This window comes from Prionailurus viverrinus, chromosome C1 (genome assembly GCF_022837055.1).
Source record: "Prionailurus viverrinus isolate Anna chromosome C1, UM_Priviv_1.0, whole genome shotgun sequence".
Taxonomy (NCBI): domain Eukaryota; kingdom Metazoa; phylum Chordata; class Mammalia; order Carnivora; family Felidae; genus Prionailurus; species Prionailurus viverrinus.
Genome location: NC_062568.1, coordinates 194,323,923 through 194,341,719, shown reverse-complemented (window position 1 = coordinate 194,341,719; position 17,797 = coordinate 194,323,923). Strand labels below are relative to the sequence as shown.

The following is a 17,797-nucleotide window of genomic DNA, read 5'->3' as shown; positions in this document are numbered from 1 at the left end:
GGGGTGGTGGGGGGAACTCTAGCCCAGATTTTCCCGACCTTCCCCCCGCCCAAATTGGAAGATAAAGAGAAATCCGGTAGTAAACTTCTTTATTCTCCCGTTAGGTCACAGACCCGGGCCACCTTCCCGCGACCTTTCCGTTGTCCGCTCCCAGCCAGTCACGGGTGGAGGCGATGGAGGGCCCGCCCCGAGATCGTCCCTTCCCAAGCACCGCGGGTCCTTCTCCTCTTCCAGGCCCGTTTCCCCCTCTTTCTGACCTTTACAGTGAACCCCCCGCTCAGCGAAGGTTGTGCTGACAACTTCAGTCAATCCAACTGTTCAAGGTACTGGAGGAGGCAACATGGGCAAGCCCAAACAGGGACTGGGGTTAGGAGACCACTGAGGTCATTCAGCCCTAATATTAAAAGAGGACAGGGGGCTTTTGGTAAAAATGTCCTTGAGGTAGAGCGCCAGAAGGCAAGTTCAGAACAGAACACTGTGAACAAGCTGCGCAGATTACTGGTCCCAGAGTTCTTTCGGTTGTGGTGGGACATAAGGCCAAGGCAGAGGGCTGCCACTGGTGCAGTTATGAGTGACACTAAGGAAGGCCTGAAGCTGTCACTCATGCTCTGAGGGGTTGTCCAAGGCACAGCTGGAACTCCTCACAAATGCCACGTCTGCCCGAAACTTCATGCTGGTGGGTGGCTGGCGTCGGAGCAGCGACTCCCCTTGGTCTTGGGGTAAGGGCTCATCATAGATGGTGGAGATGAGCCCCAAGCCAGTTCCACGGGGTCTCTTCAGTTGCCCAAATGGCTGTAGCTTCTCTCCGTGGTACCTGCATTAAAAAGGGCTCAAACTGAGAGGCCTGCTCTCAAACTCCAATAAAGGGTTGGGAAAAGACAGAGAAGTAGCTACTACACGTCTGGTTTGTCCCAAAGATCGAGCCTTTAAATTTGGATCTTTGCTCTTCAATCCTCTTATCTCTCCATCGACAGTGCCAGCAACCAGAGGTCTCACATGTTGCCTTCATTTTAAATAATACATAGAGTTTAGAACAAACGGTCACCATTCTGTGACTTACAGGCACTCCCTAACAGCAATCAAGTCCAAACTCCTCAGACCAGGGGGTATGACTTCCACAGGAGATCAGTGATCCTATCAAGCCTTAGAGCTTGGTCTAAAAAATTAACAGTGCCAGACCTACCTTTTCCTTCTAATTCTGCTTTGAAGCTCAACCCTAGGAGTCTCCAATACCCTTCCAAAACCAGACAGAAGGGGGGAAACCAGGGTACAGATGAAAGCCTAGCTTGGGCCCCCAGGAAAGTCTCTCGGCCATACTCACCCCAATCCACGCTTGCATCTAGGGTGCTGGCCATCACTATCCAGGGCCTCAGGCACCCCTGAACACCGGCTTCCCAGACCCTTGCCCTCAGCCCAGCCCTGCTGCTCCATCACCTTCCGTCCAATGCCCTGTAGAGGGAAGGGCAAAGACTCAACAGATGGGGCTGCGGGGCAGGGGGGTGGGGGTGGCAGAAAGAATGGAGGTAGAGAAGGAAAAGAGAGGGGTCGATGGGCTAGACACAGTGCTTACCTTGGTGTGGCGCTCAAAGGTGCCCACTTGGCACTTGATCACAGAGCCATCCTCCTGGCCATCACGGAGTCTCCGTTCCAGACGCATTTGGACAGAGTCTCGGGCATCCTTGTCTCCACCATCTGAGGAAGCAGAGCTCAGTTTGTAGAAGGGTCTCTCTCAGCAGAAAGGGGGAAAATCAGGTTTCTAGGATCTCCTCACAAGATTTGCATATTCATCTTTATGGTGTTTTATTACTTTACTATGATCTCTCTCATTAGACTGGAGGCTCACCAAAAGTAGGAACCCTGGCTTTCCTATCTTACAGATGAGGAAACTGGTACAGAAAAGTCACCGAGCCATGAGATGAGAAACAGAATTCGAACTCAGGTCTTCTCCTCCTACCCCAACGTCTCCCAGGTCATTTTTGACTCCTGAATCTAAATTCTCCTTTTTAAAAAATCTTTGTTGTTGTTTATTTTTGAGAGAGAGATTGAGAGAGCGAGTGGGGAGGGGCAGAGAGAGGGAGACAAAGAATCCAAAGAGGGCTCCACACTGACAGCAGAGAGCCCCATGTGGGGCTTGGAACTCACAAACCACAAGATCACAACCTGAGCGAAAGTCGGACACTTAACCAACTGAGCCACCCAGGCACCCCTCCAGAATCTAAATTCTCAACCAGAGCCTGAACACCTCAACCTCCCATTCTACCAGGGTCTGCCCATCAGAACCAGAGCCTCCTGAGGGCTGACCCCACATGTCCTTCCTCTACAAAGGAAAAGGGCTCTGCCCACAACCAGCATTTAATGCACACAACTAGAGATGATTTAAGAGGGGAACGCTCTCAGTGGGCTACCCCAGGGGAACTGGTCCTGTCTCGGCCTCTGCTAAGCAAGCCCTAGTAGAGTGTCCTTGCAAGGTCAGGGCACCAGTTCCACCTCCCCATACTGTAATCCCTGGCCCAGTACCTCTGTCGTAGTATACACTCATGTCCACATCCCAGTCATCGGCTGTCTGTTCATCAAAGTCTGCAAATAAAAAGCATCAAAGAGAGTAAACTAAGGATTCGCAGTTCTGTTGAGAGTTAAATCTAGACTTAGACATATGTTCTAGAACTTGGGGCTCTTTTTTTAAATGTTTATTTATTTTGAGAGAGAGCAAGAGTGAGTGCACACGAGTGGGGCAGAGAGGTGGGGGGAGAGGGGGAGACAGAGAGAGAAAGAGAGAGAGAAAGAGAGAGAGAGAGAGAGAGAGAGAATATATCCCAAGCAGGCGCCACACTGACACAGGGCTCGATCCCACGAAATATGAGATCACGACCTGAGCTGAAATCAAGAATCAGATGCTCAACCGACTGAGCCACTCAGGTGCCCTTAGAACTTGGGGCTTTTGATTATATTGTAAAATATCTCCGCTGGGGGGCATTCAGAATTTGCAGGGGCGGAGGGCATTTTTTCCTCATTCCACTAATCCGCCACCCCCGAAAAGGATGACTGGCCTCTCACACACAATCAAGGCAAGTCTCTTCTCTAGCCCCATATTTGGCCTCCTTGCCAGAGAATCCCCGTGTGGAATGGAGAGCCCTGAGTGGATGCAGCAGGGATCACTCCTGCCCTTGCCTGGTTGCCAGCATTACCTCCTTCCTCCTCCTGCCAGAACTGGGCATCAGTGTAGAATACCAGGCCGGAGCCGCCCTTCTCCCACTTGAGCTCGATTTCCTCCTCAAAGAGCCGCTCAGTGGTACGTTCCTGCCTGGTCACATCTTCATGCAGTGCCTCATGACGCTCCCACTCCTCACCGCGGTCATCGTCCTTGGAGAAGGTAGACAGAGGTGATCTGTCTGTTCAGCATCCTGACCTCATGCCCACAAGGAGGACAGCTCAGAGCACAGCAGGCTCCATTCCTCCAAATTTCTCTTAGAAGCAGCACACATTTGGTCCTTGGAGCCTTGCCCAACACATCTCTCCATCCGTGTCACAACACTTGGTGCCTTCCCCCAAGCCCAACTCACTCTTATCCCCGTGGTTCTGGCCATGCCGTTCCCCCTGCTGGGACTATCTGCCCTCCTCTCCCACCACTTTTTCTTCACCTGGTGAATCCTCATCCCTCAAGTTCTACAGCCCACGTGAAGCCCCCACACTGAGGCCACAGCACTCTCGCTCGTCTCCAAACTCCTCAGTTTGGAGGTAATCGGTACACGCTGTTTAGGCCTCTATACGTTATGTCGTAAAGAAAAAAGGGACAATAAATAATACCTATTGTCTACTGTGCGTCAGGCCCTTCTCATAACTTAGCTCCTTTAATCACCCCAACAGCCCTGTGAGGTTGAGTACCATCATTCCCATTCTACTGATGAGGAAACCTGGGTCCAGAGGAGTAAGGTGATTTGCCCAAGATAGTACATGGAGAGTGGCAGAGCCAGCATCCAAACCCACGTGGCTACACCATACAGCCTTTCCAGATGCTGCTGCTTTTTTCTTTTCAGGCAGTATTAAGGCTCTTCCAGGGCAGGAAATGGATCTTGGAATGTCTCTGGAATCCTGCGCTAGCCTATGTGTACAACTGCTTGCCTAGACTTGCAGAATGATAGGATGACTCTTGGCTTGAAATCTTGGGGGCGCCTGTCCTAGTTAAACTCCAAGAAGCCTCAGGAATCACTGCTGCAGAGCAGGTGCTGGGAAAAGTCCAGAGAGTACTACACTAAGGATGTGGTACAGATGTTAGCAGCTCTGGGCTGGCGGTTGGAAGACACAGATGAATTATTGTTTCACCCAGAGTATGCACACGCACAAAGTTTCCCCCCAAAGCACACCTTTCCTAATTTTATGGATGAACACCCAAATCTGGAGAAAGAGGTAGAAGAAATGTCTATCGCACATGATAAAAAATGAGAGTGGAAGCTGGTATTCAAGCTACAGACTCAAGGTCAGAAAATAGATGTGATTTCTCAGCCACGTAATAAAAGCACACCGAGGTTAGACAAGCAGCAAAGGGGACCAAGTTCACATCCCACATCTGCCTCTAATTCCTTAGATGATTTTACTTCTTGGTGGGTACATTTTCAATTATGAAGAGGACCTCCTTACATTCCTTCTAGAGAATGCAAAGAAGGTCCCTTTGAGAATCTTCCGATAAGCTCTGGCCTCTCTCCTCAAAGAAATGCATATTTGCACATGCAAATGCAGTTTTATAGTTTTATATTTAATTGCAGGGAGTTCTAACTCTTTGGAATTCTCCTGAGAACCGCCCCCCGCCCCCCGCCAGGTTTAGAACTATTGTAATACACAATTGAAGAGTGGTAGTATCTTGATGGCCGAGCCTCTCTAAGCTGCCAGCAAAGAAAGGGTAGCTCGCTCTACTCACATCATCTGAGTGTGACTCTTCTTCCTCCTCCTTTTCCCCTTCCTCCTCCGGCTCTCCATAGGAGCTGGCTGGTATGTCCGCAAGGCAGCTTCCTTGGGGTATTTCCTCGCCTTCGGCGGTATACACAAGGTCTTCCTGCTCCACAGTCTCTGAGTCCTCATACTTGAAGGGTACGTTGCCATAGCGCCGGGAAGAACCTGTCTTGGGAAACTGGAGCTGCAGCTGGGTGATGATCCGAGGGGGTAGGCGGCAGGCCCGGATCAATTCCAAAAAGACCCGCAGAGGAGTCCCCACATTTCCATTGGGCATCAGCACTGGTGGGTTCAGCTCTGGCAGTTGCCTCAGGTCAGCCAGAGTAAAGGCTTCACTCTGAGCTTTCCGACTCTGCAGCTCCTTGCGGGTTTTGAAAGGAAAGGAGCCGAAACCTTGGAAAGCAGAAGAAAGAATGGCTCTTGAAACCTCGAAGCCTCCAGCAACACTTGAGCCAGAAATTGGCTCAGATCTTTTAGCCTAATGCTGTTTCTCCCTTTCATACTTTTCCAGAGTAACTTCCTCCATTTCCTGACCAGAACCACCTAACAATTTCATGCCATTTCTCATCACCTTGGCTGAGCACACAAGTTTCTTTTAGATCTGGTTCCTGTCGACTTTTTGATTCTCAACTGCCACCAACCCCCACTCCCTGTGCATCCTCAAACCATGTGCTTCAACCATACCAAACAATTTAACATGCCCTGAAAGTTCCATGGACTTTCACATCTCTGTCTGTGTCTCTGCAAGTGCCATTTACTTTGAACACCGTTCCTTCCCACAAACTCCTGTGTATCTTTCAGATCCAGATGAAAAGCCACATTTCCTGATCCCTCTAGGAGATCAGTTTCTCCCTCCTCTGTCATCTCACACTTGCTGATACAGAGCATAGGCTCTGGGTCAATATGCCTGGGTTTGTACTGTGACCCTGCCACTTCCTAGCTCTGTAACCTTGGGCACGTAACACACCTTCTGTATCCCTCAGTATCCTTACCTATAAAATGGGTAACAATAGCTCCTACCTTATAGGATTGTTGTGAGGAGTCAATAAGAAAATGAAAGGCTTAGAACAATGCCTAGTAAGCACACAGGAAGTGCTCAGCAAATGTTAACAATTAGAATGCCATCTCTGTGACAGTTACTTTTTTACAGATCTGTTTTCCTCTCTGAATCCTGAGCACAGACTATGTCTGTTTTCTGCACAGCAGCGAGAATCACACTGGGTGAGCACAAAAGCTAGATGTGTCGAATAAATGAATTCGAGAACTCTGCGCTGTTCCCTGCCACCCATCAAAGTGACTTCCAGAGCTGTCCAGAGAAAAGAGATTGTCTTTTCATTTGCATCTTGCCAAGAGAGGGCTGGGTAGGAAGCAACAAAAAAATGTAATAAAGACAATAAGTGAATAAGAAGCCTCGTTTCCCTTTTTTCCTTCTGTGTCAGTGCAATATCGACCTCTCAAAGAGGAAAAAAAAAAAAGGTCTCAGAAGAAATGTAATAAACTGGAAAAAGAAGGATCATCCCAATAGGCCTCTTTCCGTACCCTCCCCCCACGACCTCCACCCCTAAACTTAACATGGCGTTGAGCCTGAAGCTCTGTCCGGCAGTGACCTAAACTCTTAAAGAGCCTGATAATCAGAGACCTGACTTATCCCCTCATGAAAGGTGTCTCTGTTCCAGGGCCGGTAGGCTTAGTCTATTATCTTCCCCATCCGTACCTGATGCCTCAGTAGGTAGCCGAAGTCTGCGGATGTAACAACGACCCGGCAACCAAGTCCCCTGAGTATCCAGCCACCGGCGGCCGGAGTACATGCGAAGAAGCTGCTGGGCCTGAGCTGTCCCCCGTACCGAGATGACGCAGCAGCAGGTGCGGGTCTGGGCGGGAGCAGAGTCCGGAGGGGAAAGAGTGCGAGCATCGGTGACTGAAGTCTGGGCGAGAACCTGGCCGATAGGAGTTGGGGCAGTGTCGGGAGAAGCCTGGGAAGGAGCCCGCTCAGGCCGATGCCGGTAGTGGAAACACAGGAAACCACAGCCACGCTGTTCTCGGAACTGGCTAAAGTAGTTCCGGAGATGGGCAGAGCGCAAACCCGAGGGAATGCCGCTCACTATTAAGTAGACTGTGGCCTCCTCCTCCGCCTCGCTGGGCACCGCCATCTTGCGTTGTCACATGATCGGCTGTTTCCAACTCTCGCGAGAATATCGCGGCACCAAGGCCTTCGTGGTGCACTGATGTGTAACTGGTGATTAGTCCGTCGGATGGTGGTTGAGGAGCTAGAAGGCGCGGGATTTGGGGCCGTTTCCCGCAGAGAGCAGCCGGCGATGATGAAAACATCACTTGGGAAATGTGTTTACAGATCGCTTTCGTAAGACTCTGATGATGATAAAATTAGAAGCCTGAGGGAGGGGCACTTTTTAAGATTTTTAGTTGTTGGGGATTTCCCACACCTAATCTCAGTTTTCTCAGTTTAGAGACATTTTAGTGGTTCAGCCACTTCTTCCAAAGCGTATTCAGGCACTCCCACACATCTCTAAGAAAGAGATAATCCAACTGAGAAGTGGACTAAACATCCAATTAACAATGAAAGAGCATCAATCGCATTAATAATCAAGGAAATCTAGTGAGACGTACTTAACATCCACCAGATTGGCAAAATTTTTTAAATCCTAGGTACTGGTGATAGTGCAGAGTAACTGGATCTCCCATGCACTGCTGTGGAGTGGAAACTAGTACAACCACTTTGGAAAACAATACGACGTAACCCCATAGAAGGAAGTGAAGCTACCCATATTCCACTTCTCTGTATATACTTAAATTTTTGCATATGTCCCTGTATTGACAATGTTGAGCTTCACCCAGCCCTGTGATCCTGGAAAACAGTGAAGGTTAAGAAACCCGATCCCACCCCTTTGTGTTCTAGAACACAGCTTACTGCAAAGAAACACGCCTCCTTATATGACTTAGATAAAACTCACGGGTGCTCCCTTGTATAGGTATGTATGTCAAGGCTAGCCACAGACTCCAAATTCCAGTCTTTGCCTCGTAAACGCTTAGATGAACTGCTTGTTCCCACTGATCAATCAGAACCAAATGCTTGTTAACCAAACTTTGGTTAAGCTCCTCTCCTTCCCCCAAGTCCCTGAACTTTGCCTCCCCCACCCACCCACCAAGTGGTGAGCCAGCGCACAACCCCTCCTGAGAATAGGCTGGGTTCAGGGTAAAACATTTTCTGATCTACTGTCTCATCCTGCCACTCCTGATCACCCCACTTCCTCAGACCCAGTTCTTTCTAGCCCTGTTTACTCCTCCCTATGAATGATCCACCCCTCTTGTCTCAACCTTGAAGGCATGCGTAGATCTTATGGTCCCATGGCAATAAGTTTCTTCTCCATTGCAATAGTTCCTTTCTTCGCTTGCAACAATCATTTAAAAAGAAGTCTCTTCTTACTGAGTCCAGATTTGTATTTTATATGACAATATATATGAGTATTCATAGATGCGGTGATTGTAAGAGCAAAAAGTTGGCATTTAGTACGATTTTTTAAAAGTTATTTATTTTGACAGAGTGCATGAGCGGGGGAGGGGCAGAGAATCCCAAGCAGGCTCCGCACTGCCAGTGCACAGGCCAAACCCATGAACTGTGAGATCATGACCTGAGCCGATGTCAGAAGTTAGATGCCTGACTGACTGAGCCACCCAGGCGCCCCCGGCATTTAGTACTTTTCAGCAGGTATATGATGATGAGGGAAAATGAGCAAGTAGGAAATAGAATTCTTTATATAAAGTTGAAAAATACAAACTAAAAACTACTTTTTAGTGATACATAAATAAATATGACTTAAAATAAGAAAGAAAAGTAAGGAAATGATTAACCCCAAATGCAGGGTAATCATTACCTTTAGGAGGGAGGTGACTTCAAAATTTATGGAACATGATGAGGGTTCATTGTACTGTTATCCTTTACACTTAACATATATTTAAAAATTTTTTTATTTGAGAGACAGAGAGAGAGAGAGAGAGAACGGTGGAGGGGCAGAGAGAGAGAGGGAGACAGAGAATCCGAAGCAGGCTCCAGGCTCTGACCTGTCAACACAGAGCCCGACATGGGGCTCAAACCCACAAACCATGAGATCATGACATGAGCTGAAGTCGAATGCTTAACCAACTGAGCCACCCAGGCGCCCCTATACTTAACATATGTTTTGTAAATGCTATTTTGTTTTACTCAATTTTAGTAAAACATCTTAAAAGGGAAAACAATTCATTTCAAAAAACAATAAAGCAAATGTTTACTTTGTGTTGATCACGAATAGACACCTGTTTGAGGGAAAAAAAGTTCTAATGGGAGTCTGGGTAATTGTGGATAGGATCATTTTACATACCTGGATTTTAAAATCTGCTGATGGAAGTGTAAATTGGTACACCCATTTTGGAAAACTTGACAAGATCTACTTAAGTTGAGCACACATTCTGTGACTTGGTAATGACACTTCTTGCTATATAACATCAGATCTGCAAACATCTGTGCACCAAAAGGTGTGTGCAGGAATAGTCTCAGAAATATTATTTGAGGGGCACCTGGGTGGCTCAGTCAGTTAGGCGTCTGACTTCGGCTCAGGTCATGATCTCACGGTTTGTGGGCTCGAGCCCCACGTCGGGCCCTGTGCTGACAGCTCAGAGCCTGGAGCCTGCTTTGGATTCTGTGTCTCCTTCTCTCTCTCTGCTCCTCCCCCACTCACACACTGTCTCTCTCTGCCTCAAAAATAAACATTAAAAAAAAAAAAAGAAATATTATTTGATGAACCAAAAGGGTCATCAGCAGTATCTTGGATAAGTGAATTGTAGCGTAGTAATGGGATACTTTACGGCAATGAATATGAATGGGTCAGAATGACTCTCAGACATAATGGAAGTGAAAGACAAACAAAAGAGTATATGCTGTACGGTTCCATTTATACAAAGTTTAAGGCAAACAGTCTCACTTATGATGCTGGAAACCAGGGATAGTGATGCCATTTAGTGGGGAGGGGAAGCGTGGTGAAGAGGATGGTTTCTGGGGTGTTGCTAAAGCTCTATTTCTTGAGCTGGGCAGTGCTTCCAGGGAGGGGCTCATTTTGTGATAACTCATCAAACTGTACATGCGTGATTTGTGTGTTTTTCTGTATATTATACAGAAAAGGTTGAATTAAAACCATATTTTGAAAAATCTGAAAATAGAAAAGTAAATGCGTTACAGCAAGCAAGACGTGAGCTCGGGAAGCGCTGTTAGCTGACCCAAGAAGGTATGCACTTATGGTTCCACACCATTGCCACTGTGGGCCTAAATTTCCAGAACTCAGTCTGTAGTAGACTCAGTAAATCCCCGCTGATTCAAAGAATATTCCTGGCACTAACATGGGAATGTGCCATTGGGTGTGGCTGGGGACTGTCTCCAGGGAAAGGGGGGCCACTTCCCTGGGGGAACACACAGGCCAGACTTCTCATCAAAAACTTAAACCCAAGGGTAACCGAGGCTACATTTCCCCTCTTGTTCCACCTTGTAGTGTGGTGGGGAAGGGAAGGGGTGTTAGGTACTGTCATTCATTCTCCAGTTGATCATCCCTAGCCTTTTTTAAAAAAAAAAGAAAAGATTTTATTTTCAGTAATCTCTACACCCAGCGTGGGGCTCAAACTCACAACTCCAAGATCCAGAGTTGCATGTTCCACCGACTGAGCCAGCCGGGTGCCCCAGATAATCCCTGGCCTTTAAAGACACAAGACAGCCTGGTGACTAAGAGCGTAGGGCCAAAGTTCAGACCGTTTGAGTTTTAATCCTGACTGTACTTATTAACTGTGTAACATTGAGCAAGTCGCTTAACCTCTCTGTGCCTCAGTTTCTTCATTTGTAAAATAGAGACAATGATGATAATTCCCTCACAGTTATTGTGAGAATTGAGCAATGGAACCCATGTAATATGTTGAGAGCATCGCTCTCAATAAATGTTAGCTGGTTATTATTTAGTAGTCACCTAGAATGACCTGCCAGGAATGAATGAATGATCCCCTCTGTTAAACCTGATTCCCCTGAGATCTTAGCCTTGTTGCCTCCATCGGTTTCACTGGGATTGCCTTTCTCTGCTGCCTTGTTCTGTGACATGGTCCCTGTCCACCTTTCTAGGCCCATCTCTTGCTGCCCTGGGCCCAAGTTGCTCCCAGACCATCTGCAGTTACCTGAACCCCTTGCTCTCTGTCACCTCTGTGATTTTGCACCTGTCATTCCCTCTATCTGGAATGTCCATCCCTTGGTTACCTGGCAAACCCCTATTCATTCTCTTTAGCTCAGAGCAGTGACCACTTGACTGAAGCATTATTCCACCGCCAGGCAGATTTAATCACTCCCTCTTCTGAGCTCCTGCTGCCCATTGAACATACCTCTATCACATTTCAGATCACTCTGTGTTACAATTACTTATGTGTCTCTCTCTGCCAACGACAGGATGTTCAGTGAATGCAGGGACTGTATCTTGTGTATTTTGTGCCCCTTGGCATCTAGCACAAGGTCTAGTACAAGTGATCATCAAGAGAGATGTTGAATGATGGCATGAATGGATGGATGGACAGTGGGTGTTGGCTTTTTGCTGGTATCATAGGTTCTATGACACCGAGAGTCAGGGTGTATTGGCACATGACACAGCACACATCAGCTCAGTGCCTGACTGCTTAATAAGCAGTCAGTGATTAGGCTAATAAAGGTAGAGATAATGGTGATAATAAAATGGCACCCAACGCTGACCCAGAGCCACAGCCACTCTCCTGATTCCTAGTGAGTCATCCCTGGCTGGGCCTGAGCACAGGGATCATGGCTGATGGTCAGTAAACAGTGGCTGAGCTGGCTCCAGACAGCCTGCTCCTGGCCATGACTCATGCCAGCCTATGCTGGTGGCAAGGGCCTGGCCTCCACAGTCACACAGGCCTGAGTTCAAATCTCAGCACAGATAGTGATCAGTCATTGAGTAAGTTGCATACCCTGTCTGAGCCTGTTTCGTCCTCTTCCCTCTCTGGTTATGAGACACAATTCCCACTTGTAAGCTGCTGATAATGGAACACTGTCCCCCACCTTTGGAAGGCCTGCTGTCTCATGGAGAAAGCATTCTTGCTCATATTACATTGTATTATAATTCTCTCTTTAGTCTTGCTAGATTTGTCTTTATCTTCCTTGCAGAAGGTTTGGACAGGGCACAGGGAGCAACACAAGAGATACAGATGAGAAACAGACAGAAGTATAGCTCCATAACCATGTGGAGGGGTAGGGAAGAAGTTTGCGAAGGAGGAAGATAGGGCTAATGAGGGAAGCTATTCGGATAATGGAAACATTAGATAAGTTGAGGGAAAAGGCTGGGGTGGGTAGTGGAGAGGAGCACTTTCTAATGGTTGTTCACGGTTGGAGGAGGAAAGGGCAGAAAGATCCAGCCTGCAGGTTCAGAGAGGTGCAACAGTAAACTAACAGAGGCAGTTGCTGAAGGAACATAGAAGATAGAATGACCTGAAATCCAGGAATCCTCTGAATTTGGCTCCTATGGGGAGACAAGGCATCTGCTCTTAGAAGAGTTGCCTCATGCATTTGCAAGGTGAAATGGGCGGTGTCTGTCAAAGTGCTGGGAAGGGCAGGGCAGGGAGAGGTGACTGGCGGCCCAAGGTCTGAGTTGGGGAGTTCTGGTGGGAGGTTAGGGGGCAAAGGAATGCAGGGCCTGTTCTGGGTTCTAAAGGATGCTTCTATTTGGGAATTTGATTACGTCCTGGCTTGGGGGAGCTGTTGAGCAAATGGCCTGTCTGAGAGGAGGGTAGATGTTGGGGGTCACCATGGGGAAAGGGGGTGATTGGTTAGTTGAGGCCCCAAAATGCCAGGCAGTTTGGGGCTGGATTAGCAGGCTCTGCGTAGACCATGAAGATGTGCAGACACAGTTCTGCTTACTTTGAGGGCCACTGTTCTCTTTCCTGTGACCTACAGAACATGGAGAACATTCCCCAGTGGAGGGTGTCTCCATAGCGTGTGCCCCACCCTTGGGCATAGGGATGTATGTGTGAACATCTGGCTTGGGTGCATGTCTCTATTGTCCTGTGTTTGGGTCTGCTGTATGTCACTGAGTGAGTGCATCTTGGCTGTGCTTTTCAATGCTGTGTGTGAGTGGATGGTGGTTCTGGTTTATGGGTCTGTAGGTGTGTCTGACTTGTACGTCTTTGTGTGTGTGTGTGTGTGTGTGTGTGTGTGTGTGTGTGTGTGAGAGAGAGAGAGAGAGAGAGAGAGAGACAGAGACAGAGACAGAGACAGAAACAGAGAGAGAGCCGTAGGTCTGAGTTGTATGTATCTTTGTTGTAGGGTGTGAGCTGTGCGTTTCTGTCACTCTGGGTGTCTGAGTGGTGAGTAGGTGATTGGGTAAGGGATGGGGTGCCCTTGCTGTGGCACTGGGTGCCCAGAATGGGTATATGGTTAGTTCCCTGTGGTCCGTATCCTGGGGGCCTTCAGCAGAGGCCTGAATGACAACTCTTCAACTGTTGTCCCTGAGTGAATGACCTCTCATTGAGCAATAATTAACTTGGCCCCATGAAGAGAATCCAAACTGGTGGTGAAGGGGGTAGGACTGGTAGGGGCAGGCCTTATTGCTAAAGAAGGAGGGAGGCCTGAAAGGGGGTCCTATAGGCATGTGTGTTGTTATCATTCCCTCCTGCCTGCAGGTCAGTTACCCTAACCTGGGTGATATTCAAAATATTTAACAAACACTGAGGGCCAGACATTGACCAATCAGAACAGACACAAGCCATGCACTGAATGGAGCGGTCCTGAAGTCCATGGCTATGCCAACCATTGCCCCTCTAGTTGTGGCCAATGAGAATGGATTCCAGGAGAAGGGCTGGGACAGCGGGGCCACGGAAGGGAACTCGGGGGTAGGGGGGAGCTCAGGGCAGTATCTGTGAACTAACTGCCATGGAAGTGTCTCCGACTTGAACATCTGGTGTGGCAGCTAAACCTCAGCCAGCCTTGGCCTCCAAGCAGCTGCACCAGGTCAACCCTAGATGCCCTTGCCCCTCCCATTGGGAGAGCAGTGGACTATCCTCTTCTGTCATCAGCAGGGGCGGTGGAAGTGAGCGACCCCAAACTGCAGGAATTCCAGTGACCTTGTCTGTTTTAGTTTAGGAATGGACTGCTTCATATTCCTCACTGGCTGTGATCTGACGCTCGTTGAGGTGAGAGGGAGCCTGTAGGGGTCAGAGGTCAAGGGAGGGGTCAGTAGCGGATTTGGGGAGAGGGAGAGACACCCCCAGCCCCAAAGATAAACGCCAGGAAGTGAGGGGGTCCTGAACTGATCCCATCCCCTGGATTCAGATCTGTACAAAATAAATCTCATCCCCCAAAATGAAATAAGCATTCCACACCAAAAAATTAATATCCTAGTTCCCCGAGTGGCTCCAGCACTCCTTACGGTTTCTTTCTCTTGGACTCCTTCTGATAGGGGCAGGGTAGACCCTGGAGGTGGGACAGTCCCTTCCACATGCACAAATTACAGTGTCAGGCTCCAAGGGTGTCATGCCTTTTATTACAAAAACCAATAACTTAGACAAGTTCTGTACAAAGTCATTAGGACTCTTGGCCCAACGGGTCATCTAATCTTCCATCCCCACCTCGGGAGGGGACAGGAATCCTGGCCCAGAGGCTCTAGGAATCACTAAGGGATGGCCGGAGAGCTGGAGCACCATGTCAAACCAAGGACGGCCAAGGGGACAGGTGTGGTGGGTGCAGAGCCCCAAAGCCCATCTTGTTGGGCGAGGACCAACTTACTCCAGAAGCGCTGCCTATGCAGACTTGCCCCCTCTGGGAGCATTAGGCCACCCCCGGGAACAGCTGGGCCAAGTCAGCGCTGCCAGCCTCCGCCCAACCTACACTTGATCTCTGCCTGGGCTGGAACAGGTTGGCTCAGCAAAAGCATGTCCTCGAGGAGGCCAGCGATGTCAGTGTCTCCAACAATAGGGCGAAAGAAGAGGTCCCCAAGCAGGCTGGGCGGAATGGACTTGAGGGTGGAGGCTGTGAGGAGGACACGGGCCAAGCGGCCCTGGCCTGCTGGGCACCAGGTCTCCAGGGCCTTGCACAGAGCATGATGAGCCTTTTGCTGCAGGTGTCCAACGTGGGAGGAGGCGTGGAGGCCCGGCACACCTGTGGGCAGAGAAGGTGAAGAGGGCTGGTGAGTACCCCACTCCCAGGCAGCAATCCTGGCCCAAGCCCTGAGGTTGCGGGGTTGGCCTTTGAGGCCCCATTACTACCTCCCCCATTTATTTATTTATCATTTTATTTATCCGTCCATTTGTGGGACAGCCCAGAGTAATGGGTAAGAGCCAGGCTGCCTGGGTTTGAATCCCGCACTGTCACTTATCAGTGGCATGGCCTTGGATAAATTGATCTCTGTGCCTCAGTTTCCTCGTCTGTAAAATGGAGATAATAGTACCTATCTCCTAAACTTTATGAAGTTTAAATCAGCTAGTCTATGCAAAACCCTTATAATTGAGCCTGACATATGGCAGGCATAAAATGAATATTCATTACTATCACCATAATTACTATAATTTAGATATTCCACTAGGGCTTTTTGGGGAGGAATTCTCATCTCACATTTCCATTCTTCTCTATGGGGTCCTCCTGAACCCACAGAATTTTCTGTGACGGAGGCACAGCTGTGTCTGCCCATCTTCCCGCCCCCAACTCCCACCTTCCCTGAGGGTCAGGACACTTTCTTTGATAGAGTGGCCAGGGCTAGTCTTGGGAATGAATAAACCTAAGTTCCCATCCCTGCTTTGCCCCTACCTGGCTGTGTGGACCTTCAGCAAATCACTTAACCTCTCTGAGCCTCTTTTGTGAGGTGGCTTTTTGGTGATAATGAGGACCCAAAGAGATAATGGACGTGAAGCCCTTAGCAGGCGCCTTCCCTGGCTGGGCCCCAGGAGTGTCTAGAAGCTCACCAGGATTGAAGAGGATGGTCTCTTTCAGGTAGGCATATTCCTTGGGGCCCAGCTGCAGGCTCCAGAAGGACTCCAGGCAGCACTGAAGCCACTGTACCGCAGCCAGCGAGGGCTGGGGTCGATCTAGCAGCTGGCCGCTGCCTGAGCTGCTGCTGGGCTCCTCCAGCAAGATCTTCTTGAGTATGCTGGGAACTGGTGCCTCGGCCACCTCGAAAGTCACAGTGTCTTGGGCCAACCCCAGCAGGAAGAGGGGGCCCCAGCAGCCCCGCAGCAGCCGCTGCTGATCCTGGGGGGGCAGCTGGCAGAAGGACGGCAGGTTCCTGAGGAAGACCACTGTTCTGGCCAGAACATCCAAGGCTTCCCGGCAGGTGCGATGGGGAGCACACAGCCGGACAGGCCGGTGCTGCCTGCACAGGCAATGACTACGGGCTGGGGGCACAGACGGCCTGGCCCTGAGGCTAGGGCTCAGAAGTGCATACAGAATGGCCGGGCGGCCTGCAGCACCCCGACACGAGCAGGTCCCTGGCTGGCTCGAACTCATGGCTGGGGATCTGCTCCTCCTTCCTCCCAGCTCTCCTGCCCTCTGCTCTGCGCTGTGGGTGCTATTTATAACCCCAGTGGGAGGGAGGGGGGAACAGCCTGACAACCTTGACTCCAGAAGTCATGTTCATTGAAAAAAAAAGAAACACTGCACTGACCCTGCAGGATTGGTGGGGAAGTGGTGGGGGAGGGGGCTTTGGGAGCTCCACGTGGCCCTGATATCACTTTAGTCAATGAAGCAGCCTATGCAGGGTACAGGACTGCCTGCTCGCTGGCCCGACTGCCCCTTATCGGATGACTCAAGTGGATAAACAAGGTCATTAACCCAGGCTGTACCAGGGCACCAAGGCCTCAGGTGCACCATCAGCAGGTGGTCATGGCAGGTTTCCCTATTGGTGCCTGTAGGACTCTCACTAAGCTGGGAAGCCAACCCCAGAGCTGGACAAGCCTTGAATGCAAGGCCCAACCTGGAAGTGCCTTATCACTGACTTGTTTGCCTAACCTTGGGGCTTTGCTCCTGTTGTTGGTAAGGAACAGGCTGCAGGGAAGGGAGCCAGGACCCTGGGGGGCTGGGAGGACTTTGCCCACTGTGCACACTAGGAGGCCTCCCTCCTCTGACTCCAGTTCTTGGCGGGGGGGGGGGGACCCTGCAGAAATAAGGTCCTGAAGAACTCTCTCTCCTCAGCCTGGATTCCTAAAGCTCCCGAAAGGCTGTGTCTGCTGAGAAGCCCTCCCGGAACGATATTGAAATATGGCTGCTACTTACTGAGCACCTCCTGTGGGCCAAGAACTTTCCAGTCTAATATTAGAGCTTGCCTATGAGGCAAGATTCTTACTTTTCGAAACTCAAAGAGGTGAAGTGACTTGCCCAAGGTCACACCACCAAGAAGAGACAGAGCCCAGATCTGTCTGACTCCAAAGTCCTCGCTTGTTCCCCTGGATCCGCTGGCCCAGTTGTTCAGCCAGATCTGTGTAGCCTAAGCTTTCCAGAGCTGGTGGCTACCCGGGTCTCCACCTCGCGGCTACCTGGTCCACAGATATTGCCGACTTACGATCCGGGCAGAAACGCTGCTCTGCCGCCAGCCACGTGGCAACTCTGTCCCAGGCATCTGTCTCAGGACGGTGGGGCATGGGGTCGAGGAGAGGGTGGGAAGGTCCTCGGCTGTGTCGTGTTCATGGACCTTGGCAAGCCCAGCTTGGCAAGCCTTCTGCTATAGCACACGGTTGGGCAGCCATCACCATCCCTGGCACGTGCTCCTGGCTCTGTCATTTTCCAGTTGTGTGACCTTGGGCTGATCCCTTAATCTCTGTGGGCCTCAGGAGCTTCATCTGG

At 49.8% G+C, this 17,797-nt stretch overlaps 2 protein-coding genes and 1 long non-coding RNA gene across 4 annotated transcripts; 1 reads left to right on the top strand and 2 right to left on the bottom strand.

Annotated features, from left to right (window-relative positions):
• Positions 1–72: 72 nt before the first annotated feature.
• GPATCH3 (G-patch domain containing 3) lies at positions 73–7,182 on the bottom strand. The gene is made up of 7 exons (XM_047872178.1): positions 6,659–7,182; positions 4,913–5,337; positions 3,186–3,360; positions 2,518–2,577; positions 1,571–1,692; positions 1,322–1,449; positions 73–814 (listed from the first exon to the last, which is right to left on the bottom strand). Exons 1-7 carry the CDS (start codon positions 7,092–7,094, stop codon positions 598–600), a joined length of 1,563 nt encoding a protein of 520 aa, XP_047728134.1. The 5' UTR covers positions 7,095–7,182; the 3' UTR covers positions 73–597.
• Positions 7,183–7,242: 60 nt separating this feature from the next.
• On the top strand, positions 7,243–15,300 carry LOC125173261 (uncharacterized). Of its 2 annotated transcripts, none has more exons than XR_007154976.1 (3): positions 7,243–7,303; positions 14,106–14,160; positions 15,087–15,300. It is a non-coding gene; the product is annotated as an uncharacterized LOC125173261 (long non-coding RNA). The 2 variants fall into 2 exon arrangements; XR_007154977.1 differs by lacking the exon at positions 7,243–7,303 and adding an exon at positions 10,132–10,220.
• NR0B2 (nuclear receptor subfamily 0 group B member 2) lies at positions 14,132–16,558 on the bottom strand. Its single transcript, XM_047872180.1, has 3 exons — positions 15,925–16,558; positions 14,855–15,124; positions 14,132–14,172 (listed from the first exon to the last, which is right to left on the bottom strand). The coding sequence occupies exons 1-3, from the start codon at positions 16,463–16,465 to the stop codon at positions 14,132–14,134; spliced, it is 852 nt and encodes a 283-aa protein (XP_047728136.1). The 5' UTR covers positions 16,466–16,558.
• Positions 16,559–17,797: the final 1,239 nt, after the last annotated feature.

Excerpts from the sequence above, each read along its gene's own strand:
- GPATCH3 (XM_047872178.1), bottom strand. The coding sequence starts at position 7,094 with ATGGCGGTGCCCAGCGAGGCGGAGGAGGAGGCCACAGTCTACTTAATA. Across the intron at positions 3,361-4,912 it reads AAGAGTCACACTCAGATGAT|GACGATGACCGCGGTGAGGA; the intron begins GTGAGTAGAGCG and ends ACCTTCTCCAAG. Across the intron at positions 815-1,321 it reads AGATGCAAGCGTGGATTGGG|GTACCACGGAGAGAAGCTAC; the intron begins GTGAGTATGGCC and ends TTTTTAATGCAG.
- NR0B2 (XM_047872180.1), bottom strand. The coding sequence starts at position 16,465 with ATGAGTTCGAGCCAGCCAGGGACCTGCTCGTGTCGGGGTGCTGCAGGC. Across the intron at positions 15,125-15,924 it reads GACCATCCTCTTCAATCCTG|GTGTGCCGGGCCTCCACGCC; the intron begins GTGAGCTTCTAG and ends CTCTGCCCACAG. Across the intron at positions 14,173-14,854 it reads AGCCCAGGCAGAGATCAAGT|GCTCCCTCTCACCTCAACGA; the intron begins GTAGGTTGGGCG and ends TGACCCCTACAG.